At 46.6% G+C, this 27972-nt stretch overlaps 2 protein-coding genes and 1 long non-coding RNA gene across 5 annotated transcripts in view; 2 read left to right on the plus strand and 1 right to left on the minus strand.

The window, feature by feature from the left end:
• On the plus strand, positions 1-10623 carry Bsg (immunoglobulin domain-containing protein Bsg). Its single transcript, XM_070667967.1, has 5 exons — positions 1-136; positions 6781-7041; positions 8063-8311; positions 8405-8852; positions 9378-10623. The coding sequence occupies exons 1-5, from the start codon at positions 61-63 to the stop codon at positions 9421-9423; spliced, it is 1080 nt and encodes a 359-aa protein (XP_070524068.1). The 5' UTR covers positions 1-60; the 3' UTR covers positions 9424-10623.
• Positions 164-5303, plus strand: LOC139109138 (uncharacterized). The gene is made up of 2 exons (XR_011546789.1): positions 164-506; positions 632-5303. It is a non-coding gene; the product is annotated as an uncharacterized lncRNA (long non-coding RNA).
• Nahoda (nahoda) overlaps positions 10200-27972 on the minus strand; it is a 23202-nt gene continuing 5429 nt past the window's right edge. The window contains exons 2-18 of one of the 3 annotated variants that reach the window (XM_070667960.1): positions 26999-27381; positions 24399-24469; positions 20397-20494; positions 20194-20317; positions 19648-19879; positions 18643-19134; positions 17897-17938; positions 17108-17683; positions 15519-15962; positions 15110-15252; positions 14951-15028; positions 14414-14756; positions 13964-14168; positions 13712-13899; positions 13313-13485; positions 12601-12821; positions 11906-12046 (exon numbers count right to left, since the gene is read on the minus strand). In XM_070667960.1, the coding sequence (XP_070524061.1) occupies positions 12621-12821; positions 13313-13485; positions 13712-13899; positions 13964-14168; positions 14414-14756; positions 14951-15028; positions 15110-15252; positions 15519-15962; positions 17108-17683; positions 17897-17938; positions 18643-19134; positions 19648-19879; positions 20194-20317; positions 20397-20494; positions 24399-24469; positions 26999-27188 (3600 nt within the window). In that variant the 5' untranslated portion in view covers positions 27189-27381 and the 3' untranslated portion in view covers positions 11906-12046; positions 12601-12620. Of the gene's footprint in view, positions 12047-12412; positions 12822-13312; positions 13486-13711; positions 13900-13963; positions 14169-14413; positions 14757-14950; positions 15029-15109; positions 15253-15518; positions 15963-17107; positions 17684-17896; positions 17939-18642; positions 19135-19647; positions 19880-20193; positions 20318-20396; positions 20495-24398; positions 24470-26998; positions 27382-27972 lie in introns of those variants that run through there. The other 2 variants (XM_070667958.1, XM_070667959.1) reach the window with 2 other exon arrangements.

The raw sequence follows: 27972 nt of genomic DNA on the forward strand, positions 1-27972 counted from the left end.
CGCCGTGCACGGTACACACGGTCACGCGCCACCGCGTACGTCGGCAGCAGCGCCATCGGGATGGAGAGGCGAGCCGCATTTGTGCTGCTGGGGATGCTATATTTAGCGGTGGGCACCCTCGTCACGGTCCAGGCAGGTGAGTCTACCTCTTTTGCTTCCCCCCTTCTGCTGCTTCTTCTTTTCCCGACAGGCAGACGCCGTGAAGGCACTCCCGCGAGGTTTTCGCGCACGCAACGCCTTGCTTCCCTCTTCCCGTCCGGCCTCCTGGTGCGTCCTCGTCCTCGACGGTGCGGCCGTATTCAAGTCCACTTCGATCCCGCCTTGGTCCCGTATTGAAATCCAGATGAGCCGCCTCTCGAGGATAAGAAAGCTCCCGCTTGCGGTCGATAACGGCCGCTGCTCAAGTATTAAGTTAATTACGATAATTGACGTTCACGATGATCGACAAACGTGACTGCGGAATGGAAGTAGCGATAGCGACGAGAGAGGCTCGTTTCTCACGCCAGGTATTTCGCAACTTAAGCTCGCTGTCGCAAAGACATCCTGGGTGATCTTTTTTTCCGATTATCTATTCTCGATATATCCTCCGTCTTCGCACGGGAACCACGAATTAACAGCGTTTTATCAATAGGCGAAAGTACACCCGTCCATCAGCGAGAGGATTACCGCGCCGTGATGCGAATTTGGAGTCTAGCACGAACCGGCGTCGCCGCTTTTTGATCACGGCCGTTCGTCATCGATTGGACAAGCTATATGTCGGCCGCACTTTTCGTCGCGCGGTCCGACAGCGGAGCGGAATTTTCTAAAACGAGGATCGCGGGTCCCAATGAGCCCCTCCAACGGCGGTCGTTAAGACCCGAGCCGGTCCAACCAGCGTGACAGGTTTAATTAAACCTCGAGTCAATGATACCGCCACCGATTTCTCGGTCCGCGGCCAGTAACGCGGACGATGGTAATACGTTATTAATCGTGCCAAGGTGATGAGGAGCGGCGGCGTTAAAGGTCAAAGGTGCTTAAACGCACGCCTCGGGTCCTTAAAATCGGAGCGCGATGACGTGCGCGGCCGTCGCATTGAGCGAAAGATCATTTTTAATTCCGTCGAATTCGCCCCGGACGAAAACCGCCGTCTCCGTTCGATCGACGGCAGGGCACTTTGGACGTCAGGAGAAATTGAATTGAATTGAGTCGTCGAAGGAGAACTGGCGGAGCTTGTGTTCCACTCGGGATTAAATACGACCGGCTGTCATCGATCGTTGTTCTCCTATTTCGTACTCGAACTCGCACAATAGACGCGGAAATGGACAGGAAACCGACGCGTTCGACGCTTAATGGAAAAAAAAAAAAAAGAAGAAGAAGAATCGCTCCCAGATTGAAATACGAGCAAAAGAATAATTGCATTAATTTGAATAAACAATTCAAATTAACGCTATTATTTTTCTGCTTGTATGTGAGAGCCGTTTGAGACGAAATTTCTTTGTATTCAGCGCGACATAGATTATAGCTCCCGTTTTTATCTGAAAAAGTAACGGCCGTGTTACGTGAAACGATCGCAGAGCAAAGTCACTATCTCGAGTAGACGTTTCATTGTAGCCGTATCTATCATACGAATTCTGTCCGTAGATTAGATTGCTCGTTCGACAATAATAGCCACGCGATTCCTGCAGTTTCGCCCGGCAAAATTGCGACGCGGCATTGTTTGGCGATGCCGGATCTCATAGAAGTTCCGAGTCTTTTAACATTGCTTCGGTTCGGTACCGCGATACGGATGGAAACGCGAATCTAAAGCTTCGCGTCTTGCAAAGGTGATTTAATATAATTAACATCCGTGAAGTTCTATATGCGATTATTCACCGAGGTCACAATGTTATTAATTTAACGACTTTTTTGCCCGTAATCTCATATTTACGGCGGCACGCAACCTTAATTCCTCGCTCTAATTCTAATCGTTATCGTGATAATCAAAGCCGGAGAATAAACAATGCGAGGTAGATGAAAATGCAGATATAAATCAGTCTGCTCGCGATGGAGGTTTTTTTTTCTTTTTCTTTTTTTTTTTTTTTCCTTTATGAAAAGATAACGTTCGCGGTTTTATCGCGTAAGGACGTTAAGCTTGATATGCGCGTCAGCGTATTTGCCTTTCCGCTGAACTGCCGCGTTGGAGGCTCACGTGCTGAATGTGGATTTTCCTTTTCCAGGTACGATCTTTTCGTCGCGGGTCGCTAATGTTTACGGCTTTACTCTCTGACGCGTTTATAACGACGAGCCAAAAACCCACATCTTGGCGGAGCGCGACTCGTAGGAACTTCCCTGCGGTGAAACTGAAAGTTTGACTTTCCCGTGCGGTTCTCACGTAACACGTGTTGATCACGTACGGAAACGCAACACGAAATTCGCGCGGACACGCGAAGGTTCAATTACAATGCAAGGGAGGCTCGCGCGAAGTCTTCGAGAAAGGAGAAAAATAATAGGAACGTCCTCGGGGAAAACGTTTTACTCTTCGATTACTTTTAAGATGACGAAGGCCGCGCCGGTCTCACAGACGTGTACGAATAGAACACTGAAAGAAAAATGTAATTACTTCTGGATTCAATCGCAATTTTGTTACTTTTAACGATCAAACGTGATGTACATTAGAAATAGGATTATTATAAAATTTTAGCTGGGTCTAAAGTAATTACATTATATTCTCTCGGTGCACGCTCGGCGCGCGGTTTCCTGAAGAGAACGGAAGATCTCAAGCGAGAAGGCGCTCCATCGAAGTCGTTTATTAACGTAATTTGCGGTTTGTTGAATATCTCACGGCAACGCGTCGCTTTCTAGGTCGCTTTAATGAGAGTTATCGACACCGGCGGGATGCGTTCTAAAAAAGTTTAGTCGATAATGCTGCAACTGTGCATCCTCGCGAGTCACAGCGCGCGTCTATCACACGAGCCCGTCAGTCGGCCCTTCGGCGTCGTTCTCATCAATCTTTATTTCACCGAACTCGCCGAAATCTGGTGTACTCTCTTGCCATTCTGTTCTTTTATTATATTCCTTCGTTACTTTACATTTATAATAATGGAGAATGATTGTATAGCGCGATAGGCGTTACGATTAAGCATCGTAACAATAGTAGACACTGAATAATGTACGACGGATATTTGTACGCGCTAATGAGTGATATAGATTGGCCATGACACTGTAAAAAAAAGTTACTCATTACGGAATATTCGATATAAAACTTACGCGGATAATAGTTGTAAGAATTTTATTAAATTTGTACATATAACTGGCTACGTCACCGCGAGAATGTTACTTTCACGACCGAGAAGGACTCACCAGGTTGCTGCTGCCAAGGCTCGAGTCTCTCTCTGTCGCGTAACTTGGTATCCGATTCCGTTCTTCGTACAGAGTGTCGAGACGTTTCGTAATGAGCAATCACTCTTAGCCCTCAAACGGTACACTATCCTGGCCACTCTATTTCGTTTTGCTCATACCTCAGAGTCTAATGTATTATTTTAAAGCGGTATCTCTTAGTCTATATGCTAAACATTAAGGAAAAAGACTGCTAGAAATGTCTGAAAGAAAAAAAAACGAGAAAAAAAATTTACATGAGATTTAGACGTGTGAAAATCGCGCTGAATTACGGTAACCCGGAATCTTTCGATTTTTCTTTTTGTTTCTTTCAAACGTCTCTAACATGTTGCGACTGGGTCGAGGTGGAAGACGACTTTCGTTGCGCAACGATCGACCCTGTTTCCCGTTCACCTAGAAAGCTCGGCTCATTTCCCGCGATTGGTAACCCATATCTGGTGTCCGTCCGTCGAAGAGAATCGTTGTAAGCATTAGAGTCCCTGATATTCTTGACGTGGGGGAGACTAGAGACAGGGTCGAGAAAGAGGCGACGTGCGTCGTCTTTCCGTAGCTGCCTGCTCGCTCGCGTTTGTGCCAGAAGCGGGAGAACGCTAAAAATTTAACTCCGAACAGCTTGCGGTCCGCCTATTTTTACATCTATAAACCGCGAGAGACGTGGCGAATCACAACGTCTCAGAGGCGACTCAAGAAAACACGGCCGGCTGTAACTTCCCGAAGGCATTTACGCGTCACTTGATTACCAAGGTCGGGCCGTGCACCTTGCGCTCCGCACGCGGAGGATAACGAAAGATCAAAAGATTTAACAAAGGGTCGAAAAACTTAATGAAATTAATATTTTCTGTCCGAAACAACTGCTTTTTTTTTCGTGCAAAGTTTCGTCTATTTTTATGACAATGCGACCGGTGGCCTCCCATGGTCCTCGCAACTGAGAAACAGAGGAGGCCACGTTCAAGATTATGCCTCTCGAAACGGGAAGGCGGGTCTAGGAATATACGCCGAAAGTGTGTCACATCTTGCCTCGATTACCGCACTCGAAAATGTAACACTGTATGCGAAGTTTCAACGAGCCAATAAGCCACGCACATCGGTGCGCTCTCGATTCCCGACAGCTGGCAGTGGACGGCGTATTGAGATGAAACGAATTGAGATGAACGGCGTCTCCGGCTGGAAACAGAATTACGGGATGGCCGTTGTTAGCTTTATTCTCCCGCTTCTAATTGTAAGCTTAAGCGTCGATTGAACCGAACGGTCGAAATAGACCTCCGTTGTTTTTTGTTATCTCGATTGTCCGGCATCCGTCCGTCGGATCCGCGGACTTGACGACGGCACAAACGCGCGGATTTTCAGCCGCGTGGTGCCGTCGTGAAAGCGGGCTTAAAATAACATTCGTAGTTTATTGATTTTCCCGGAGTTACCGCGCCCCGCTGATTCGCATTCGAACGTCGAGCGGTGTCAGTCCGCCGCGACAGTTCCTCCGCCGAATTCGACGGAACTTCGCATCGAAGGGGGAAAAAGAAATTAAAATATCGAAGGGAAAATCCCGCCGCCGCGAACACGCGACGTTGACGGCCGGAGTAATTCAATAACGAAAATCGACGCTGGCTCGGCCAGCGAAACATTTATTACTGCTTGCTTGCCACTTATGCGGCCGCGCCGGACTTGTTATTCATGATAGACGTACCGCCAACCCACTAAACTCCTGATTACCGTTCGAAGATTCGCGTCGTAAAACAACCGAGAAGATTTATACTGAACGCGAGCAATTGATTTACGACGAAATTAAATGTGCAAATATCAACTTGGTACCACGATGGATACTCAGCGGTATCCTCGTGACTTGCCGAACGTTAAGAAATGCGCTAAGGTCCAATTATTAATGATATCGATCGCAGAATATCAGTATTATATCAGGAATATTTTACATTTTTTTTTTTTTTTTTTTTTTTTTTGCCGTAATAAGTGATAAGTGAATTGTATAAGAAACCTTGAAACTCGAGTATCCAAGCATTGCGTTGTGCTGTAAGAATTCAAATGTACGTTCAATGCGACCGGAACAATTGTCCGCGATGAGAATAATTGTACACAATGTAATACGTCGAGCGGCCTGTTCTCGGAAGTTTCTTTTTTCCTCGTACATTACCTGGCTTTCCGCCCGGCGTTTACATGCCCGGTTATCAGCCTGTTGAGTCTGCAATCGGGATAGGCTTCGCCTCGATCTGCTTAGTTAATAGCGCTATCAGCATTTTATTTTGACCGCCAGGCCGCCGTGCCGCGCTTCGAAAATAACGGGTTTGCTCAGAGATTCGTATTCTCAGCTGGCCGCAGCGGGCTTTGTCACTATTTATCACCGTGAAACCACTATGACGCATGTAATTCACACGTACACTGGCACGTGTACGTCATCGCGCGGGTATAATTCTGCTGATTCGTCATCGGCGCCGAGAAAAGAGTTCCTCGAGCTGTCCGTCCGAAGGTTTCCTATACCGTATGAAAGTTATTCTATTATATTATTTCACGCGATTTAATTATAAAACAATAAACCTAAGGCAACTATTTCAAAAAAGAGAAAACGAATTGAAAGCAGGCAAAGTTAGTTCCACGAAAGGCTGAGAAAACCCGAAATTAATATATTCTCTTTTTACAAATATCTAAGTATTTTTTTTTATAAAAATAACAAAAAAAAAATGCTTAGATATTAAAGTGTCTGGCGCTTTATATTTGTAAATGTCAAGCGATGTATCACGAGTAGCGTTTAAAGGCATGATAGCTTTAATGTAAAATTAATTTCGTTCATTGTCCGCGGAATGATTCACGCACAGCGAGTCTCAACTTTGCGAGCCACCGCGAGGATCGCCAGGGCAATTGTTTAGATTGCCGCTAATTGCCTTTTCTCGCGAAAGAATTCCAGTACACGCTGCTTTGCGGCGCGCTAAGATAATTAACTGATTATACACGTGCGATCGATAGCCCGAGTGGCCGACCGCGAGGCGCGTTCTCTCGCACGGCGGAACGTTAAACGTGCGTAACCACGCGTTCCCCGAGCACGGGACGGTCGATATTCAAATCATTCCCTCTCGCATTCGCGATAAGAACAAATACATTTCCGCCGCGCCTGTTTCCCGGGGCATATCTATCACGTAAGTTTTCTGGAGTCAATATTGATCGACCCGCTCTGCGAGCGCGATGCCGCGAATCTCTTCGGCTCGACCTCAAAGGCGCAAACAAACTGATGTTTGACTTACAGATTGGAACTTTTAGTTAATCATTTTAATTAATTGCGCAGCTAATTGATTGATTTTACTTGCAGTACCCTGACTGTCGTTGATTTTATTATTTTATATATACTCTTATGTACTCTTGTTAATATTTCACACCGTTTCTTTTTTACAATTTTTTCTGTGATTACAAGATCTCTGTTTTTTTTAGTGAAATATACGGGGCCAACGGTCGTGCACGAGGGGCAACCTTGGAACATCCAGTGCGACGACTTGAAGGATAATGATCTCATTAGATGGACCAGAAACGGTCAGACGCTGGAACCCGAGCTGTCCAGCGGCCAGCTGGTCGTCTACTCGAAGCCCGGCACCGGCACCAGCCAGCTCTCGGCTACTCAAGCAACCGAAAACCATGAGGGAGATTACAAGTGCACCGGCGGTTCGGAGTTTTATCACCTCTCGATATACTTCGGTTTGTAATGCATCTTATTATAAAACGTAGGGTGCCATTGGCAGTCCGGTACGCTTGACCGCGTTCTATTAATCACCTGAAGAATTTCAAATAATTATTTTACCGTCACGTTTATCGTACACACGTGCTCACCAAATTCTTGGGGTTTGAACGACAGCTAGAAAATCGATTATCTATATAAAATTAATAAGTCAAGTATTTACACCTCTAAACGGAGATACGTGGCCTATATCTGAAATCTTTTCTCAACACGTGATAATATTTGATAACTGATACTGCATCTCGAATAAGCTGCCGGTTATTGCTTTATTGCACGTATGAGATTATTTCATTCGCTTTTTTTTTTTTCTTTTTTATTTGGTCTCGATACATTTAATATTTATCACACTAGGCATGACGAAATGAGTCGAATGAGAGAATCAATACGCATCGCGGAAACTCACATGGGTTAAGGACATATCACGCATTAGTTCCCACATTCTTAAAAAGATCTGCTATCATTATATTAACCGCATATCTTTAATCGTATAAGATAATCAACATGTTACATCATACTTTATTACAAGTATGAAAAAAAAAGTTAAACTTTGATAGTCAATAATTTATTTTATGCTTAAAAAATTCGAAAAGCTAACGAGAACACGGTAACACTCGCGCAAGTCATGTAAAAGTGAATGAACTTACTCTGTGAAAGTAGAATACGCAAATTGTTTCAAGTCTCTTCGGCCGCCACGTTTCTCGGCTATTATTACAGAATATTTAGGACGACATTCTATAAATACAACTGCAGTTGTAGCTGTCGTCATCACTTGTGCATTATAATATCGTGAGTAATTCGAGGGGCAATTATAAATCGATTATTTTATCATATCACATGTGGAAGGTAAGACATTTAATTCTTGCCGGGGGTCTTTTTTTTGCGCGCGCGTGTGGTATATTTTTTCAATAATTTCCGTGACGTTGCAGTTATGCACGATTATATTTAAACTTGCCTTGAAAAACAACGTCTTGTTTGATACAGATATTAAGATTAGAGTACTTACGCCAAAAGACATACCTTTGGTGCTCGAATGCGCAAACAGAAGCGCCAGCGATAAAGTGCAATGGCTGAAGGAAAAGATACCGTTGAACACGGCGTTGGCTGGTAAGGAGGATATTGTCAAGATTGATAACGAAACTGGAAGCCTGGAGATCGTAAAAGAGAAGGACGAGGCTTATGGAAATTACACTTGCAAGGTGGCTAACGCCACGATCGAGTACAGAGTCGTACGTGAGTATCTCAGCGATGCATTTTTAGATTTACACGACTTAATTGGTAAATACCGTGTTAATTTTACTAACGTTTAATACTCTAAAATTTCAGCGAGGCCGATAGCGCATCTGGCTGATTCTACAAGCGTAGTAGAAGGTGAAAAACTGCAATTGGAGTGCGGCAGTAAACAGAGCACTCCCGGCGTTAAGATATATTGGACCTTTAAAGATCAAAATTATACGCGCAGCAGCGGCCGCGTGAAAGTTACCAAGAGCTCGGACAAGGGTATTTACGGCTCCTTCCTGATTGTTGAAGACATCGATATGGAGGATCGCGGTGAGATAACTTGCAGAATGTCGTACAACTGGTCCGATTCCGTACCGGAACACTCATCGGAGGCCAAGACATTCCTCAGGGTGAAGGACAAGCTCGCCGCACTCTGGCCCTTCCTAGGCATTTGCGCGGAGGTTGTCGTTCTATGCGGCATCATTTTAGTTTACGAGAAGAAACGAAACAAAGCTGAACTTGAAGAATCCGATACCGATCAAAGCCCTGACACGTAAGTGTGCCTTCAAATAATTACGTAATTTTTTTTTTTTTTTTTCTATTGGAATTTTATCCCTTTACGAAATGTGCGATTCTGTCTTCCTGCTTGACGCAGTATTTCGAAACCTAATCCCGAAGATGAACCTAATCCTGAAGACGAACTTCTGGAATGGTATATTCCGCTACAAGGCCCTCTCCCATCTAATTTACCTTCCATCCAATCAATATCGCAGTTTCAATCCAAAGGAGTTCACTTCGCATCCAGCTTGAATAAGTTTGGAAAACATTTTACTCTAAAATTGGTTCTAGTTTGGTTAAATTATTTACAAATTAAAAGCTGCAGATGGAAATTATTTTTTCTTCTGCATTTCAAATTCTATTCTATTCTTTTTCTACTAATATACTTGTAGCACTCGTTAATAATACTTTTGATTTTATAAAGTATGATATAAAATGTAAACTATAAATAGAGATGCTTTATAGATTGTCGTGAGTAGCCACCAGTTAGCCTGACATTTTGTTTTTATTAAATTTATAGTAAACCGACACCCAACAAGGAGTCCGACGTCAGGCAGAGGAAATGAAACAACAGGCAAATGACTTAGAGCGACGTGATAGAAGCGGGAGACCGGATTTTCATGTATAGTGCTGTAATGGAAACCTGTAAAGACAACGGAATACGGCTTTTGAATGAGAGATATGTGTTGTCATAAACGTGGGATAAACACTGCAAAGTGGACAGCAGCGGGCTTGCGTGGGCCATTCATAATGCATACCTGTGTGAAAACAGGCTTGTGCAGTAAACGCGTACAGAGCAGGATCACACAAGTTACTAACAAATTAAATTAAGCCTTATTACGGTGTTCACTCCGTTTATCAGATGTTCGCCTGTTCGTATTCTTTAACTACACCGCTTTTTGATCGATGGAGTGAAAGAGAGAGAATGCCAGAGAGAAAGAGCGAAAGAGAGAGAGAACGAGATGCGTCGAATTATGTACAAGTGCCGATGATGACACGAGGCCAGGGAATGGAAGGTATGCGTGCGCTCGTCTGTATGCCTGTATGTGTGTGAAAAGAAAGATTAAAAAAAAATTTTCTGTATGAGTGACAAGCTAATAAGTAAACCGATAGATTGAAAAAAAGAAAAAAAAAAAAGCAGAGATAAAATGGCGTGCTCGCCGAACGCGAATACGCGCGTGATCACGTATAATTTCTTACAAAACGCTTCGAGAATGCCATTCTGACAAAGCGCCATAGCTCGATCGCGCGTTTACTCGTCATACACATCATTCTATTAACTTGCATGGCATTTGTATTCACGTTCGTTGGGCATGCCACATATTAGATTCGCGTAGAACTCGTTTCTCAAACTTCGCACGTGTGAACGAAGAAACAAAAAAAAAAAAAAGTAAACTTATGGTAGAGCCGAACATATGTGCTCGATGCTAGTTATGTAATAATAGGAACGCGGGCAGTGCGTGCTACAATTGACTTCCGGATATGTGCTCGCGTAATTTTAGAGATCATAGGAGAGAAAGAAAGGAAGAAAGAAACCGAGAGAGAGAGAGAGAGAGAGAGAGAAAAGAAAGAATGAGCGAGTGAGTTTATCTTTGGCGTCGCCTTATATTCCATCGCTCGTGAAAATATCCCGGAAGTCTGACTGCACGCGACGCCGTTGTTAATGACATTAATGTAATTAATACTGTAATATTATTGCCATCGTTACTACTGCTGCTACATCTATCGTTATTATGATTATTACAAGTATTATATCGTTAATTTTATCACTCTATTGTAATAATTTATAATCCGAACCAACACGATTCTCTATATCGACAATGTCGTCATTGTCAGAGACGTTGCAATTTTTATTCACAGCAGTTGTTAGCAATTGCTTCGCAGATATTTTACTCGTTTATTCTTATCGCTACGACCATGCTTTCAATCTTTTCGGAGTATCGATAGGCCGATTTTATCTATAAGTGGAAGCGACGCTTAAAGCTGAAGGTAACTCATTAAAGAAATAGGATGCGTTAACTTCGTTTAAAAATGTACAAACATTTTATTGCTCAAACGCGTGTTCACGCTTATATATATATATTTTTTTAGAATAGGTGATGTAGATGCATTTATTGAATACGTTGAGATTCTGTTCCGCGATATAAACGGACGCGTTCTTGAGCGAGATAAACTTAGTTTTCTATGAATCTTCGAAGTCTTGAATTTCAGGATTGCTAAATCCTGTTATTCTTGGGTCCGTGGTCCTTCGAGTCTTATTTTTCGCGTTATTAAGCTATATGGCTTTCTTGAATCTTCGAATATATACCGCTAGGTCATAAGATTCGTATTTTGGGCCCAGGGATCCTCGGACTGTCAGATTCTCGGCTTTACTACATAAACCTTACATATAATTATACAGTTTTTCCATCGCAAAAGCACAAAAGTTCGACGAGAGTTCCATATAGAAATACAGGGCGCGCGCCCCGTAGATATTTTCTTTGGTCGTAAGCGCCGCTTCTATGCTTCCATACGGGGGGGAGGTGACTTTTTTACTTGTACCTCCAACCTGGACTCTGGTGGAGTCCTTGGTGAAGGAAAGTCACGGAGGAAAGGAAAGGGAGAAACAGAGATAAAATAGCACCGCACAGGGTCTGCGTAGTCTTTTCTCCGCGTCCTCTGTCACTACAATTCATATATATGTACAGATCGCTTTTTTTTTTTTTTTTTTTTTTGCGAAAGCGAGTAAGTTGTTAGCACAACTCGAGCTGATCTTCCATCCGTCTATTTCGGTTGATTGCCGTAGTCGACGTAAACGCGCACGACCTCACCGCTGTACTTTCGTTGGCTGGGCATAAAGTAGAAGTCCGGCTGGTTCGCATGACCGCCTGCCGGATTGTGCATGCTTTTAGGACGTCCGTAATGTTCTCTGCGATCTTGCGTATAGTATCCGTGTTGAATAGGCGCGGAGTGTCTAGCTCCGGGCGCACGTGGAAGACTGTAGGTCGCTCTGGGCCCGACTATTCTGTTCGGCCCCTCGACCGCGTCGATGCCGTTCATGCCATTCATGCCGTTCATTTCTCTGGCTCTCGGCAGGCTGGAAATCGGCGGCGGAGGCGCCTTCTCTTCCGTCTCGAACGCTTCAAACGCGAAATTCGTGTTCGCGCCGGAGGCGTAGTCTTTCCAGGCGTTACTAGCGATCAAACGTTCCTGGAAAAAAAAAGAATTAACGTGTTTATTAGGATGCAATATTTAATTAGAAATTAGATATCACAAAGCGCGTGCTTTGCGCGCGTTATTTACTATTCATTCTTTCTTTTTAAAAGTTGTTTCACATTTAACAAGTCGATTTCTATCAGTATTACACTTCGCGACGAGTTTTAAATTCGCTTTAGTACCCGAAAAGTCTCAAGGGCGACGCCACCGTCGCCGGTAAAAAGTAAAAGGCACCAATGGGAGTCGACAGTCATATAGCCGTCACCGGTAAATCTCGACAATCGGGAAACAGTAATCGGAGTAAACCGACGTAAATCAATTCTTTCTTATACATTATATACGAGAACTTGCTAACGGATATCTACAAAAGTGCATAGAGACACGCAAGTCGTTCACCTCGTGTTAGTGGAAGAGAAGATGAGTTCGATAGCGAGAGCGTGAAAGCGCAGGAACGTGCAACGGCGGAAGTAGAGCCAGTTTAAAAGAGCGGGTTAGTAAGATACCTGGATTAGAGCGATAGAACGAGGAACGAGTATGATATTGCGCACCAATTGCTCGACGAGAAGCTCTACCAGCTGGGATTAGCCCGGTGCATTTCGGACGGCACGTAGTGATGCCGTAGCTGATGGTGATGATGATGGTGGTTCGTGGCGTTGTTGTGATGGTGATGATGATGATCGCCGTTTTGCTGTCGATGGTACCGCGTCGCATTCGTGCGATGAATCGGGTTGGGCGCGTCGGAGGAAGCCAGAGGCAGCGAGTACACCCTCTTTTTTGGTCGCGAGGAGCGCGAGTCATGCAACACAAGCGAAGCAAAAGACGTCGGGTTCATTAGGGGATAGAGGCGTAGACTTTACGCTACAGAGTGTCCCAAGAAAACTCAGCAATCAGTCTTACGTTTTCCTGTGACGGAAGAATTCTTCGGTATTCCATTGTGACCTTTTTCTTTTTTTTTTTTTTTTTTTTTACGACATTACAATTTGATTTTTTTTCAGCATTCAATTATTTTAATCGCTACGTTTGTTACAGTACTACAGTTATTTAGTTGCTACAACAAGCATGGGAGTTCTATCGACATGATATTTGAAAACTGCCTTCCTTGGGACACGTTAGGGATCACCACAAGTTCGTTAGAGAAAGAGTAGAACACAACACACTCAGAAAGATCTGGGGATGCGAGAAAAAGTGGAGGAAAAAACAAAAAAAAATTCAACAAAACGTGAAGAAGAACAAGAGGATTCTACCGCACACTGAACATACCTTAGTTGCTCGTCTCTTCGAGCTTCTATAGAGAGTGCAGCTGGCCTGGAGCAGAGCGAGTGCCAGCAATGCTGCTACACAGCCAACGACGATGTAAAGTTTCGTCGCCCCCAGGAACAAGTCCGTTGCGGAAGGCGGCCGATTGTACTCGTCATCTGTCTCGATATCGTTTACTGAAAACAGGTACGTGCGTGTTATATTTTCATCTCTTGATAGCACAATCGATGAAGATAATGAATGTCTTGAATAACTTGAACAAAACTTCGCGTTACTTTAGTTTTAAGAGACACAGCTGGAAGCGCAATATTTTTTATATTCAGGCGATAAGAGAGGGAGGGAATTTGTCGAAAGAATTTAATACCGCATTAATGATAGTCGTCGGAAACTTAAAATACTTACCTCGTGGTGCTCTCACTATTAAATACTGCGGATCGACGCTAAGTGCTCCGACTTTGCCGGTGACGAGCGCTTCGCGCAGCGCTTTTTCCGCTTCCAGACCGGTGTCCGCGGCTTTCAAAGACCTGCCCTTGGCTTCGTTCTTATCGACGATCAGATTCATACGCGCGATCACGCCCTGTTCGTTATCTCTGCAACGAAAACGAACGGGAATAAGTGGTAGCTTTTTTCTTTTTTTTTTTTTCTTCCTCTTACTTTCGTAGTTCGTCGAGTCGGACTTGGTAATAGCCCGGGAGCTTCTCGAAAACCGGCCCGAAGCTCTCGGATATCCTGTTTGATATCACTTCGAAGTCGGGACTGTCGGGCGAGGGGGCAACGAATCCGTCACCCAAGTTGACGAGCTTGACCTCAATATCGTAATGCAGCCTCGGTGGCGCCGGAGTGGTTTGGTCCTCAGTTTCTAGACAATCAAATGACATTGTAGCAATCGGTGATATTAATCATGCATTGACGCAGTATGATTTATTAATTAAAAAAAAAATTAAGTCACAGCTGTAGCTTGTAATAATTGCGAGAATTTGATTAGGTAACGCCACGTTAAATTATACATATTAGTAAAATCTTTTTTAATAAATACGTCGCGTGATAATAGCCACATCGAGTAGCTTCGGTAAGCGACAAAAAAAAGCTGCGGCCGGTATTTACCTTCCAAGCCGCAGGACTTAATACAGATTCTGTCCGACGAGACAACCGGTTTCGCGTCGTGCTTTCGAATCTTCTTATTGATCGGATTAAATACACCCCCCTTCACCGGGAACATCATGTATAGGCAGTGATCGTCCGTGAACGAGAGGTCCTTGCTGTCCTTCGTCACACGTTTTCTTGAGAATTGGAGGGTGGTCACGCCGTTCTCGATGCGGCCACTGATATTGTAGACATCCTGCGATGGGTCCAGCAACGGTGCGTTGTAGCCGCTGACCCAGGTGTCCATCACGAAAGCCCGACCGTTCGTCTTGTCCACCCATCCAAGCACGGCGTCGGTTTGCGACTAAAAAAAATAGAATCAGATTATCTATGAGCCTCGCAGAATTTAATTTTTCGTTTCACACGACGTCTCGTTTTAAAAAGAAGTAAAATAACCATTTGTTTGAATAATAGTGACGTTAAATTTTAATTTGTGATTTAATTGCGCACCGAAGAAATTTATTAAAAAATTTGTCTCCTTGTTTAATAAATTTTTACCATAGAGCTGTCCTCGGAAAATCCAACGCCGGTCCACGTGTTAGTGTTTGTCGTAGAAATCACGAACGTTATTAGGTCCTGTAGAGAAGTTTTTTTTTAATATTAATTTTATTAGAGTCTTTAACTGCTTCAGAACAGGAAATGTGAGATAAATTATACCTTTTTACCCTTGTACGTCCACTGTATGGCATATTCGCAGGTGCCGTTTTCCGGCGAACAGTTTCTCGGATATCGCCACTGTCCTCCGCAGATGCCGTCTTGCGACGCCACGCCGCCGGCGAATTCCGGCTTCTTAACTTCATCTGAAACGTTCAGAATATTTCAAACATTGCGTATAAATCACCGTCGCAAGTAAAAGGATATTTTTAAGAAATAACGAATCATCCCCCGCGTAATAAGAGTTATCTATAGCAAAAAAAAATATTTAAAAAAAAATAAAATAAAATACTAAGAATTAAAGTTAAAGAGTCAACGAAAAATACAGAGATACGCGAGCCGCGGCTCTTGACCGCCGGGCGCGGCGCGGATTTGAATAATCTCGCGGCGGATGTTGAATGGATGATCTCACCGAAGAAATTCATGGTGACCGCGCCTCTCTGCATTCCGTGGCCGTGATATTTGAGCTCGTCGGCCTTGTAGAAGTCTCTGACGTTGGCCTTGGCCTTTTCGATCCCGCTAGGCGGCTGGTGCACGTACCTGCCCGGCTCTTGACCTCTCGCCCAAATCACCTGCATGTTGCCGTCGCGAATTTCGTGGTCGGTGGGCTCGCTCGCGGCCAGTTTTCTGCGGAAGAGTATCGTGGTAACGCCGTCGCGCTCGTGTCCGAAGGCGGCCGTCAGGCTGTCCCTGCCGTCCCAGTACGAGTCCTTGCGCGGCGTCGATCTGTCCCTCGTGTAATAGTCGCCAATCCTGTAGCTGGCACCGCGCGCCGTGCCGATGATGATGTCCGTGCAGTCCATGGGGTTGAAATCGTGCTTGGGGGTGTACTTGTGCCCCGGCGCCGGCAATGACGCTTCGCGTGCGCAAATAAATACAATTAGCACAAAGACTCGATTATTGCGAAGAAAAAAAAATTCGCTGCTTAATTAGGATGCGATGCCTCGTGATGAAATCGAACGGCTGACTGAAATGCGTCCAATTCTTTTTACTTCTTGAAGTTCTTTGCAACTTTTCTTTTTTTTTTTTTTTTTTTTTTTTTTCTTTGTAACTTATTAAATACTTTTTATTCTAAATTATTTGAGGTCTCGTGTGGCTCTCCTGTTGATTCAATGCTTTTTACGCACACGTATTAAATTTAAAAGGATTGCTCTCCTCCCGTTAAGTGCATTTCAACTCCAGCGGGACCGGTATTCGTCTCGGAACGAGATGAGGTGTGTTATGGTAATGCGAGGATTAAATGGTGACCCTACGTCGTACCGTGAATGGGTGGTAAATCGAGACACGTGCAAAAAAAATTTTCGTGTCGTGGTACTGCATGCTGCGGTAACCCGGAAGTTATCGGTATTTACAGGGGAGAATACAGTTTTCGTGGTGAGCTTGGTGCAGCGACGAACGGGGACGTGAAGCATAAGCGTTATCGACATCTCCGCGTACAATTATTTATCTTTCGCCGCGTGCCGCGGCTATTAAGTCAACGGGAATTCACGCGGAATCGGTAGGAGGGATTTATTTGCCCCGGCAGTTGCGTTTAATAATTAACAATCAGCACCGGCATCCGGTGGATACATTCTAACGGATGCAATAGATTACTCTCGCGTCTTATCAGCACGCTAAATATACGCTTTCACGGAAACTATTTACCGTTGCGGTCCTCACGTTCCACTCGCGTATAAACTTTTACCGGCGGCCGTACGGTTATCGTGAAAGTCGCGGGTATCACGAAAGTAATGAGAGATGTATACGCTATTGATTGCCGATTGAGATGTTCTACAACTACGAGAGATTTTGCGTATCTTATGGTTGAGCTTGTTTTCGTTAACGTAATATATTCGCATGTACAGTGGAAATTATCGCCAACTTGTAACTCTTGTCGTTGAAAAGTGCTCGAGTTAAATAACTAAGAGTTAGAAAGCGAAAAATCTCTGGTAGCTCTGGGAGTTAATGATATGACAGCGTGGCGATATGTGCGAAAGTAAGCGTTAAAACGGTCCTCGTTACCTTTGGTCGCTCCCGACTTCGGGCCCACGCTTGGTTCCGGCTCCGAGTTGGGCTCCGGCTCGGATTTAGGCTCCGGCTCGGATTTAGGTTCCGGCTCGGATTTAGGTTCCGGTTCAGACTTTGGTTCTGGCTCGGAGCTAGGCTCCGGCTCGGAGCTTGGCTCCGGCTCGGATTTAGGTTCCGGTTCAGACTTTGGCTCCGGCTCGGATTTCGGTTCCGGCTCAGATTTCGGCTCCGGCTCGGAGCTGGGTTCGGGCTCGGATTTTGGCTCCGGCTCGGAGCTGGGTTCAGGCTCTGATTTTGGTTCTGGCTCGGAGCTAGGTTCTGGCTCGGATTTCGGCTCCGGCTCGGAGCTGGGTTCAGGCTCTGATTTTGGTTCTGGCTCGGAGCTAGGTTCTGGCTCGGAGCTGGGTTCTGGCTCGGAGCTGGGTTCTGGCTCGGAGCTGGGTTCAGGCTCGGATTTCGGCTCTGGCTCGGAAGTAGGTTCAGGCTCGGATTTTGGTTCCGGCTCCGAGCTTGGTTCCGGCTCGGAGCTGGTTTCCGGCACGGCGACAGCGCTGGACACGCCACGTTTCCCTGTGCAACAAAGCATCGTACGTCGTGCGAGCTATCTACTTATTGGGGCCATCACCTCGTGCGTCGTGTCTCGAAAAAAGGCTATTGTTACAGAAACTACTGGGATCTCGAGGAAAAGGGGGTAAATCTATTACTATGTAGTATTGCTATTAAATTCCGGAGCAAGCGAGCGACTCATCGGAGCTGTTTCCGACGCAAGTGCATAATACATACCAAGCGAGTTGATTCCGTCTTTTGGAGATCTCCTCTTGCGGCCTGTGTAAAAAATTAAGTTACAATTAAGCAGAATTTTCCGTAAAATATCATTTATTAATGTCGTAGTTTAAAAATAAAAATCACGCGTGTATCATTGACGCACGATTGCATGTGTTATCCGTCGCGTGTTATACGTAACGTATCATTATTCGGACACGGATTGTTCTGTTTGCATTGTCACTTTTTACGGTTGCCTCGAATAATTACGGACTCCTTGAACTCCGTACAAATCACTTATAACACGTAGGAATACATTAACTAGCAGCGATAGCGCATTAACGACAGTTTATCTCGCGCGCGATGCAGCAGAGAGGAGAAAAAAAATGAGCCGGGTATCATGCGTGCGTCGACAAACGTGTTTTATCTTCCTAATACAAGCACGTACGCTTTATAAACAAGAATATTGCTGCAAAAAGTAACTTAAAGTTCAAGAAACGCGTCGACATCTGTAACGGAACAGTTTACCCGTGAGAAAATCATACGCAAAACGATATTTAATTTAAAATATATAATAAAAATTAATATAGTAAAATAAAAAAATATTTAAGAAATATTAGATATATCTTAATATAAATTTCTTTTTTTTTTTTTTTTTTATTGTAAGCTACTGCAATTTCGATACGCTCCGTTACACGAACGTTGTGCAATATCACGTGCTTTCTTTCCGGGAACTAACGCAGTGTAAGACGATGAATGAATCTTACCTTGCTTCGTGCTGACTTGGTAGGTCACGCTGGTCTGCACGGTAACATCGGCATCCGGTCGCGAAGTCGCGCCGAATGTCGCCGTGTCCGACTTCGCCGATCGCCTCTTCGCTATCGACTTCTCACCATCCGCACTCGGCTCCGGTTCTGGCTCAGGTTCCGGCTCGGGCTCGGGCTCCGGCTCCGGTTCCGGATGCGGTTCCGCTCTTAGTTTCGATTTCGGCCTGGCTGTCGACTTGTCGACCGGTTCGGATTTCGGCTCCGGCTGCGGAAGCGGCTCGGGTATGTCCTTGATGATAGGGAAAGCTCGGCAGGATGGACCGAGATCGCTAGGCCTCCATCCGACGGCGATCCACGTCGAGGAGTTCGCGACGAGAATACCCTCCAGTTCCTTGGTGTCCTTCAGGATCCTCCAGTAGAACGCGACGTCGTTGGAGAACCGCTTCATCGTGTACGCGTCCAAATTAACGTCGATGCTTTTCACCGGCGATCCTGAAAGTAGAACCGTCGATGAAGCAAGAGCGATTGTCACGGACGGTTTCACTGCTCGGCTAGTCTTAGGGACAACAACGCTTGTTACAGCCCCGTGGCTTTCTCGAGCCTCTCTTTCGTTCGATAGACTGTCCGCTCGCGGTGGCAGCTATCAAATCGCCGCTGGTTTTAAAGGAGCTATTAAAAAGTTGATGGGTCATCAATCTTTAAGTAACATGATTAGGAATTTACAAGACGCACCAGATAAAATCGCCGGCTATTAAATCTCGATGTAAATACATCGAACGAAAGCGCAGTTTTAAATGCCGCCGCACATAAATCAAATTTGACGTAAAAGAAAGAACAAATAAAATTAAAAAAAAAGCAACATATAAATTGCGCCTGTTTTTTTTTCTTTTTTTTTTACGTTAGGGAAATCAAGTATCAATGTTTTTCTCGCCGTTTCCAATTACGCCTCGGTGCCGCGGGATAAGCGAAACACCTGTCGCGAGAAATCCTCGGAGGGAAACTTACTCTTCGCGCAGCCCGGGCCGAACCAGCCGGCGTTACAGTAGCAGTGCTTGGTAGGCGCGGTTGTGCCACCATTGTCGATGCACGTGCCCTGAATACCGCAGTCCGAGTCGTCCAGACACTCCTCCTTGAATTCGCACCTCGCACCGTGGTACAAACGATCGCACCTGCATCTGCCGAGCAGGTAGCGTCCGTGACCGCTGCAGTCCTCCCGATAGTCCTTCTTGTCGCGAATCTGTCAGCGGAAAAATCACCGATCGCTCGAGATAAGGCTTATCAAAACGAGAGCCCGTGATAAAAATTGATTTTACATCGTTAATTTCATGTTTCATGTGATTTGTGAAATTATACATTTTTTAATATTATATATTATTATATAATACTAATTGTAAGACTTAAATTTTCCGATATAATTATACGCGTAATTTTTTTTTTCTTTTTTTTTTAATCGAATAAAATCGCGTTGATACTCCGCGTCGACCGAACTACTCGATTGCGTTTAATCGGGTTAGAAGCTACATTTTCCGAGAGAAATCACGAGAAACTCACGTCGATGTCCGCGCACGACCAAAATCTGTAGCTGGAGCCCCATTCCTCGGCCTCCCGCAGTAACCTGATGGTGCAGTCCGTGCAGGTGAAATCTTGCGGCAGCTGCACAGCATAGCTCTGCGCCCTGGAAAGTCGGAAACGCCAGGGTCACTCGGGGGTAATCGAAATCCGGAAGGAAAAAAAGCGCGTTGCCGCGCACTTACGTGGCGTCGTCCTCGACGAACTCGCTGTTCCGCGTGATAGGCGTCAGATCCAGCAGCGGTCTGTCGTAAAAGTCCAGAATCTGAAGTCTGAATCCTCCCTAAAATAAAATTTGTAAAGGATTATATTCGTAGAGCATCCTATTTAGAAATGTTCCGCGGGCTGAACGTTCGTCCGTTCATCCATCCGTCCATTCGTATTTTGCCCATTCATGCTGTTCCGTTAAAATTTATACCTTTTTTCTCTTCCCCTCGAGTTCCGCAATAAATGACACATCATTGAAACGAGGCGACGCGGCAGCGCGGCTTCGATACCGGCCAGTAGACGGAATCGATGCAAGCGGATGCCGGTCGTCCGATTTCTCGATTTTTTTTTTTTTTTTTTTCCCTTCCCGTGCTCGTACAACTTGTCGAGTTTACAAGAAACATCGCGGACGATTCGTTCCGTCACCGTCAATTGGACGCGCTATCCTCGATAAATCAACAATAACGGATCAGAATTTCTCTGCCTCGAAGTATACAGACACAGCCGACGTCTGTCGTTCCATAATTTTTCGCTAACGCGTCACGCGCAATCTTATCAAGAGCTTACATTCATAAATTACTAATTCAATTTATTTACTCTGCTTTTACGATTGGCCGCGCTCGGTATACATTTCCAATATTTCCACAAAGTTCTAAGGCTGCAATTCAAGGTGTCGGGTTTCGCATCGGAGTGCCGATAATTAGCATAGCAAACAGAGTTTCGCGTTACAAGTGTGTCGTATACGCGCGTCGGTCACGCTGCTTCTGTTAACGTTTGCCTCGCAATCACCTCGGCGCTTGCGACACCCACTCCTTGCCGGTTTATGAAACGTGTCCCGAATTGGGAGCGCGCAACGTGACTCCTCGGGGCACGAGCCCCTCCGTGGAACAATGACGGCACGATGACAGCGGGCTTAATGAACGGATCGGCCGATTGATATGCGCCACCGGTTGCGACAACGCGGGACTTTATAATCGCGTCCCGAGCACCGTTAGGAAAGCGTATGGTGGCCCGTACGCAAGTTCATAAACGTCGTTGAGTAACCGCATCCGTCCCGCGGGTCTGTAGGAAGCGGCGAGAATTATCGCGACACGATTAGCGGCCGGTATTGCGACTCGATCGAAGTGCGCAACATTCATGATACTTTCAGTTAAGCAGAGACTCGATCCTCTACTTTCAACGTTCGACGCCGCAATTTTTTTTTTTTTTTTTTTTTCTTTACTTTTATTTATATCCAAGTAGGACTTTGCACGCGCGAAGCCAGCGTTCGAGTGTCCTCGCGGCATCTCCGAGATAAATTCGCGCTCGGATGCAAGAGGCCAGGACGAAAAACCGGTGGCGGCCGCGAAACGGCGGCGTTTTCCCCTCTCGTACGCGAATCCCAAGAGAAAGGGAAGCGTCGAGGAGCCGTGGTACCGCTTCGCACGGCTCCGTGCGCACCTGCACTCCACGGTGGGCTCGGTTGTTGTTGTCGAATTTTTCTCGTGCCGCGGATATTTTCGCGGGAGGCGCAGAGGAGGGACTTCAACCTGTTCCCCGTCGTAATCCGCGCGAATGCACGCCGCGGGTGCACCTACCATCGCGAGCCTCTCCCGCGCATTACACGCAAGATCTTGCAAAATGGGAATTGGATTCTTCCCCCGCGTCTTTCACCGCAGCGATTATTGACGTTTTCACGGATTCGAGCCGAGGAATCGAAAGAGGAAAAAGATAGAAGTATCTTTAATATTTTACCTGTCACGTTTCTTAAGCTGCAATGCAACTTTTTTTTTTTCTTTTTAATACATTTTGTATTATATATGAATAAATATATAAACGCACGCATAATTTTACGTATAAATTTTTTCCTCGAGATCTCCCACGGTTTTTTTTTCCTTCTTTTTATAGTATTTACTTGTTTATTGTCCATTGTTCCGCTATCGCGCCCATCTATCGTACCATCTAATACATCTCGGGCGATGTAAGGTTTTCGAAGAGAGACGCCACGGTCCGACTGCGCTCTTGCGTTCGCCTAAGAGCCTCGCGGCGAGAAAATGCATGCAAATATCGCCCGATAATCGCAAGGACGAGAGGTGGTTTCGCCGCTGCGTGCGAGCACGCTCTCGCTCGGCTTCGCCTCGACGGCCAGAGAAGAGAATCGTGGGTTTTGCGCTCGAAGGCAAGGGACGACGCCTTCGTGCTCGAGCGATCGTCATCGGCGCGACGTTCGACTTACGGTACCCGGCATACCGATCTGCTCTGCCTCGCGGCTCCGCTCGCCTCTCTGCGCCGCCTCTGCTCTTTCGTCCTACTCGTAGGTCCGCGTGCCTACGAGAAGGCACCGGGCTCGTGAATAATTCAGCGCGCGTCACCTTGAGCGACGAAGAGCGCGTAGGCCGCGAGAGGAGAGCCTCTTCGGCACGGCACGTCGTCGTTGTCGCTCCTCTCTTCTCTTCGCGGAACCGCGCGCGGACAAATTCGCAATGTCCCCGGCGAACGACGGGCCGAGCATTCAGCGTAACTGGCGTGCGTGAGTGCTCGTTACGCTGAATACGGACGATTATCGCCGTCCACGTCGTCGGAGCGCGCGTCTCCTCGCGCCGGCGAACAATGAGGAGTCTGTTTGCCGTGGTTATTATTATTCGACGATACATCCGCACCGCGTCAACGGGATAAGAGCCCGTCGTCGTGAGAACGATGACGCTCGTCCGCGGAGATAAATTACTGCTTTTAACGATCTCCAGTCTTTCGACGGATTTATATTTGTGATTATGCGAAGGGAAGTTCGGTAAGGCCGATTGGTTTTTTTTTTTCGTTGGCAGGTTTGTTTTGCAGGTTTCTTTTCCTCTCTATCTTTCTTTCAGTTTCTTTTTGTGTTTCTTTCTCTTCTTTGAAGCGACAAAAATTGATTTTAATAGAGCGAGGACCGTCGTTTGCGGTCCCCCGGAGTTTCGATAACAACGCGACGTCTCGTTAATCTCACGTTTCACGATCACTTAAGTGCTTTCTCCGAAGCCTTGTAAAGCTTTCTCCTTCGTTCAGCTTCAGTTGCAGTCGTGTATAGGACGAAGTCATATGTATTCCACGTACGAGTGACGGCTGATTTGAATTCAATTTACTCGGGCTTGAACGTAGATTCTAGGATCCCGGCGAGCCGTGCGAACTTTGATCTCGATCCGTTTGGAGTGCCTCGGAAACGGGCGGTGGCCATTACGGCGCGTAACGCGAGCGCCAAGCAAAAGGGTTAATTACCGGGACGCAAAAAGAGAAACAGAAATAGCGGACTGCGAAGAATGCCCCATTATGCCAAACGCGTTCTACGCGCCGCCCCGGAAAGTGGCCGGCGCTACTGCGGAGAAAGTGGTCCCGATGCGAAATAACAAAACTCGCGGTGTACGCGATTTTATTCTGTCCTCACGTAACCGGCCATAAGGACTCTCAAGCGACTACTGCTTCCCGGTGTTTAAGCGCGGATCTACAACGCGTGACGAAATTAACGACGGTGACCGAGCGCGCGGCGCGAGAGATTCATGCGGGACGCTCCGCGCGGCAGTAGCGTTAATTTATTCGGGAAAACGGGCTCTTCCGTACGTCGCGGCACACAGACGGTGAACCAAGACGCACTGAGACAGTTCGATACTGACGGCAGGAGTGCAGCGAGATGGTAATTCTTTACGCCGAGAAATTCTCGGCGCCGTAAAATTAAGATGGAGATTTCGATACCGCAGAATCGGCTATTGCGCACGTCGCCGTGGAGCGAGCGTAAAGAATGTCGGCGAAACATTCATAAAATATTCAAGGAGGCAAAATTCCTCGAATCTATTTTCGGTACTCGAGAAATTCCCGTTACTTCCGCGACTAATTAATTTTCGCAGAAGCCTGAAACGTTTCTTCGCCGCAAAGTTTAATCAACCTCGATCTTTACACAATATACGTATTTAAAAAAAATTTAAAAAAAAAATATATATATAATATATTTTTTTCATGGGGGTTATACTTACCCTGTGGGGATATGCGAGGTGCCATGTGACGTTGAAATTGCTTCCTGCCAACAACGACGTCTTGACGTGGCCTGAAAAGATAAAGAACGATTAACAAAGATTTAAAAAGCTACGTAAAAAGATTAAAGAACGTTTTATCAAATAATTAAAAAATATATAAAATTAGACGCAAAAAGCGGCAAATAAGATCGAGCAACGACATACGACTCCGTTCCGCGCCATCGGCGATCAGTTTCTGAAAATTCGAGGTCTGATTCTGGCCTCGTTCGGCAGTGCCGCAACCTGTTCCGGAGGTCTCGCGGTATTTCGGGAATGCGTCGCGAGACACTTCTCGCCTATTAATTTGCATTCAGCCTTATATCAGGCATTCCATCGGGCCTCTCGAACGAGGCGAAACTTTAGAACGAAGACGCGCCGAATGTAGACCGCGCAGAATTTCACCACTCGCTTTGGGAAAAAAAATCACGTAGCCCGAGCTACGTGCGCGAACGAATTTTATCGCGCGTACACGATGGTATATAACGTGAACGAGTATCCTATATTAATCCGATCGTCTCTCCCAACGTATTAAGATTTCAGGGAACGAAGCTAGAAAACTTTCCACGAAGAAAAAAAAAGAAATTCATATAAAATTAAATAATCTTAAAATATATTTCATCACGAGAGCCAGCGAAGATGCAGATACCTTTCTGTGCAGCACAATCGCGGTATTTCGCGCAGTTATTATTCGACTTTCTTCTATTACGGTAATTATTTCAAGGAAAGGGAAACGGCCTAGTACTATTAGGATGCGCCGAATCCGCGGAGTTTACGCATTAATTTAATATAAATGCAAATAACCGATTGCCCTCCCCTCAGTACTTTTAATCAACTTTTCCGGTATTACCGTAATACACGGTCCCTCCCCACCTTCCGCTTCCCGCTCCCCCTCGGCGCGCGTCTCCGGAAGGAAAGCGGTTCTTCTCCTCCGCTGACCGAGCGGAGCCGTCGGAGCATAGCTCGATTAAATTACAACCGCGGAAAGAAAAATTTATTGCCGCGCGTTCGCGCAGCCGGTGCCGCGTTAGCGCAATCGCGCGAATGCAAGCCGGGGCAAACCGCGGCTGGCTTTAGTCATTATAATCCAGAATTGAGTGCGAAGCGTGGCGACACGCGTTCGTAAAAAGCCGCGAGCCGCGAAATAAAGTTCGCGCGAATTTCTGTTCTCGCGACGCGAGTTTCTGGCGCTCTTCCGGGAATGTAAATTTGTCACGAGCGCTGTACTTCCTGAATCACCGGCGGGTGTTGGCGCGATACGATCGCGAGGGTCCTTCGATTCCTCGATTACGGTAAACGTCGCTACGTAATCCGCCCGCGCGCTCCCGAGATCTATGCAGCTCGGCGCAGTTTTCCACGGCCGGTTACGCGACTTTTTCGCAATTTTACGTGAGAGAACAAGCGGCGCGGCGCGAGTTAATCACCGGCCCGATAATGAGCGAAGAAGGAGGTGGATAAATAAGAACGGCGCCGTACGGAAAGAAATCTCGAAGAGGACCCGCTCGCCTCACTTCTTCGAGCTCGTGGAATAATCCGCGTTACCCACACGGGAGAGAAATAATGACATCTTTCTTCTCTCCGTCGCTTGCGTAACGCAACGCGGTGCCATCTACGGCTCGGTCTTAATTACGCTTTCGCAAGGAAAAATGAGGGGGTGGCGGGAGGATCGATGACACCGGGCAAGGTAATTGCGACGGCCTCGCGACGCAACAATGCGAAAACCGGCGATCGTAACCGGCTGCGATCTCCTTTTCTTCGCAGTTTTCCATCCCACCCGATGAATACACCGTCATTAAATCGCCCGAATGAAAATCAGATGAGGGAAGCCCGGGTCTGCCGCGAGTTACCGAAGAGAAGGCTACGGAAACGCGACACTACGCGCTATTTTCCTATCTCGCGCGGTCAGATGTCTAATTAATTACGAGATGCTTTCACATCGCGGTCCGCCTCGCGCGTGATTCGATCTCGAAGTTCCTTCCTCCGAGGGGAAGGCCGCGATCTCGCTGGCGGCCCGCACTTCCCCCTCCGCGCGTATAAATGCGGCCCTGAAGTATCGGCGCTTAGGTACGCATGAAACATGAAAGGTAATGCCCGCGAGTACCGAGAGAGGCTCGCTCCCTTCATGCAAGCCGGTGAAAGTCGCCGCGAATCGGACCGACTGGCGGCGACGTCGGCGGGCTTGTATCCTCCACCCGGGGAGAGGGAGACCGACCGTCCGCGTTAATGTCGTTTTCCCATAGAAACCCGCGGTTATATCCCCCTTTGCGCCGAAGTCGCACCGCGATTCCTCCGCGAAAAGTGCCTTTCGTCGCGGTTTCCGAAATGCGCTCTCGATGTCGATCGAGATGGGCTCTTCTGACGAGGAGCTCTATTACGCGCCCATTACGCTCTCAGCTCTCGCGGGATTCCGCGTTCGGAGCGCTTCTCGAGCCGTTCAAGATTGCGTTTCCGCGGTATTTATCGCTCGTGCTAGATTTATTTTCAATTGTTATATAATTTAATTCTAAAGTAAAATAAAATGTAAAAGAAAATCCCGAGTTAAGAATATTGAACGGCAGACTTACCGCGTGGCATGCCGCACGGCGCCGGCGTCCTGGCATTGTCCAGGAAGTCCAGGTCGTAGTGCCTCGCACGAGGGAACGTGAGGGCCACGTGAGCATCGGCGACCCTCCACGATGTTATCGCTATCAGCGCCGTCATCAGCAGCGTCGCGAGGGACGCGGAGAGCGTCGAATGTCCCGTTCTCCGTGCCATCCTTCCGCAAAGGTGCGTCTTCGCGAGGAGATCAAGCCTCTTGCGGGAAGAGACGCGCCGTGTCCTTCGCGACCGGTCCTTATTTCACCAGCGACTCTTCGTCCCCTCACGTTTCGGAGGTCCACCTGCTGCGTTCCTTCACCTCGCCCGGCATAGGCGAGTCCAGGTCCTCGCGCTCCTCGCTCCGGCCGATCTGAAAGCCGAGCGATGAACTTTGTTATTTGCGATCGATCCCGATCGCTGTTCGAGGCCGCGTTTCTCACTTTTCTCGCGGGGATCCGCATCCGGACCGCGAGAAAACGCGCGTACGGCTTGATAGACGTTATTGTCCGACGCTGATCGGCGAGTAAAACGCACGATCGACGGCTCGCGAGCTAGGCCCTGCGATAATTAAAAGGCCAGAACAATCGCGGAGCGGAAAGAATTTTAATTCAAAGCTTTTTATAGCATTTAAGTTTATCTCGAGCGTGATCTATCCCGTTCCGTTTCGATGGTATCGATGATGCGATCGTCTTTGCGAAGTGAGAGGGCGAACGGTGAAAGTCTCGCGTGTCAAGTGTGATAAGAGGCGAGAATTTTCGCATGAGCTTGTCGAAATCGCGCTCGCGAACCTTTTTCTTTTTTCTTTTCTTTTTCTTTTTTTTTTCGGCATGCGACACGTGAGACTTGAATGGAGAAGAGATCTCGCGCAGAAGGCGAAAAGGTGAAAAGTGAAAAGTGGAGATGCTCGCGTGCAAGTTGCATGATCGGCCGTCTCTGCCCGGTCACATGCTAGCTCAGGCGC

This window comes from Cardiocondyla obscurior, linkage group LG16, assembly GCF_019399895.1.
Source record: "Cardiocondyla obscurior isolate alpha-2009 linkage group LG16, Cobs3.1, whole genome shotgun sequence".
Classification (NCBI taxonomy): Eukaryota; Metazoa; Arthropoda; class Insecta; order Hymenoptera; family Formicidae; genus Cardiocondyla; species Cardiocondyla obscurior.

Excerpts from the sequence above, each read along its gene's own strand:
- Bsg (XM_070667967.1), top strand. The coding sequence starts at position 61 with ATGGAGAGGCGAGCCGCATTTGTGCTGCTGGGGATGCTATATTTAGCG. Across the intron at positions 7,042-8,062 it reads TCACCTCTCGATATACTTCG|ATATTAAGATTAGAGTACTT; the intron begins GTTTGTAATGCA and ends TGTTTGATACAG. Across the intron at positions 8,853-9,377 it reads ACCGATCAAAGCCCTGACAC|TAAACCGACACCCAACAAGG; the intron begins GTAAGTGTGCCT and ends TTAAATTTATAG.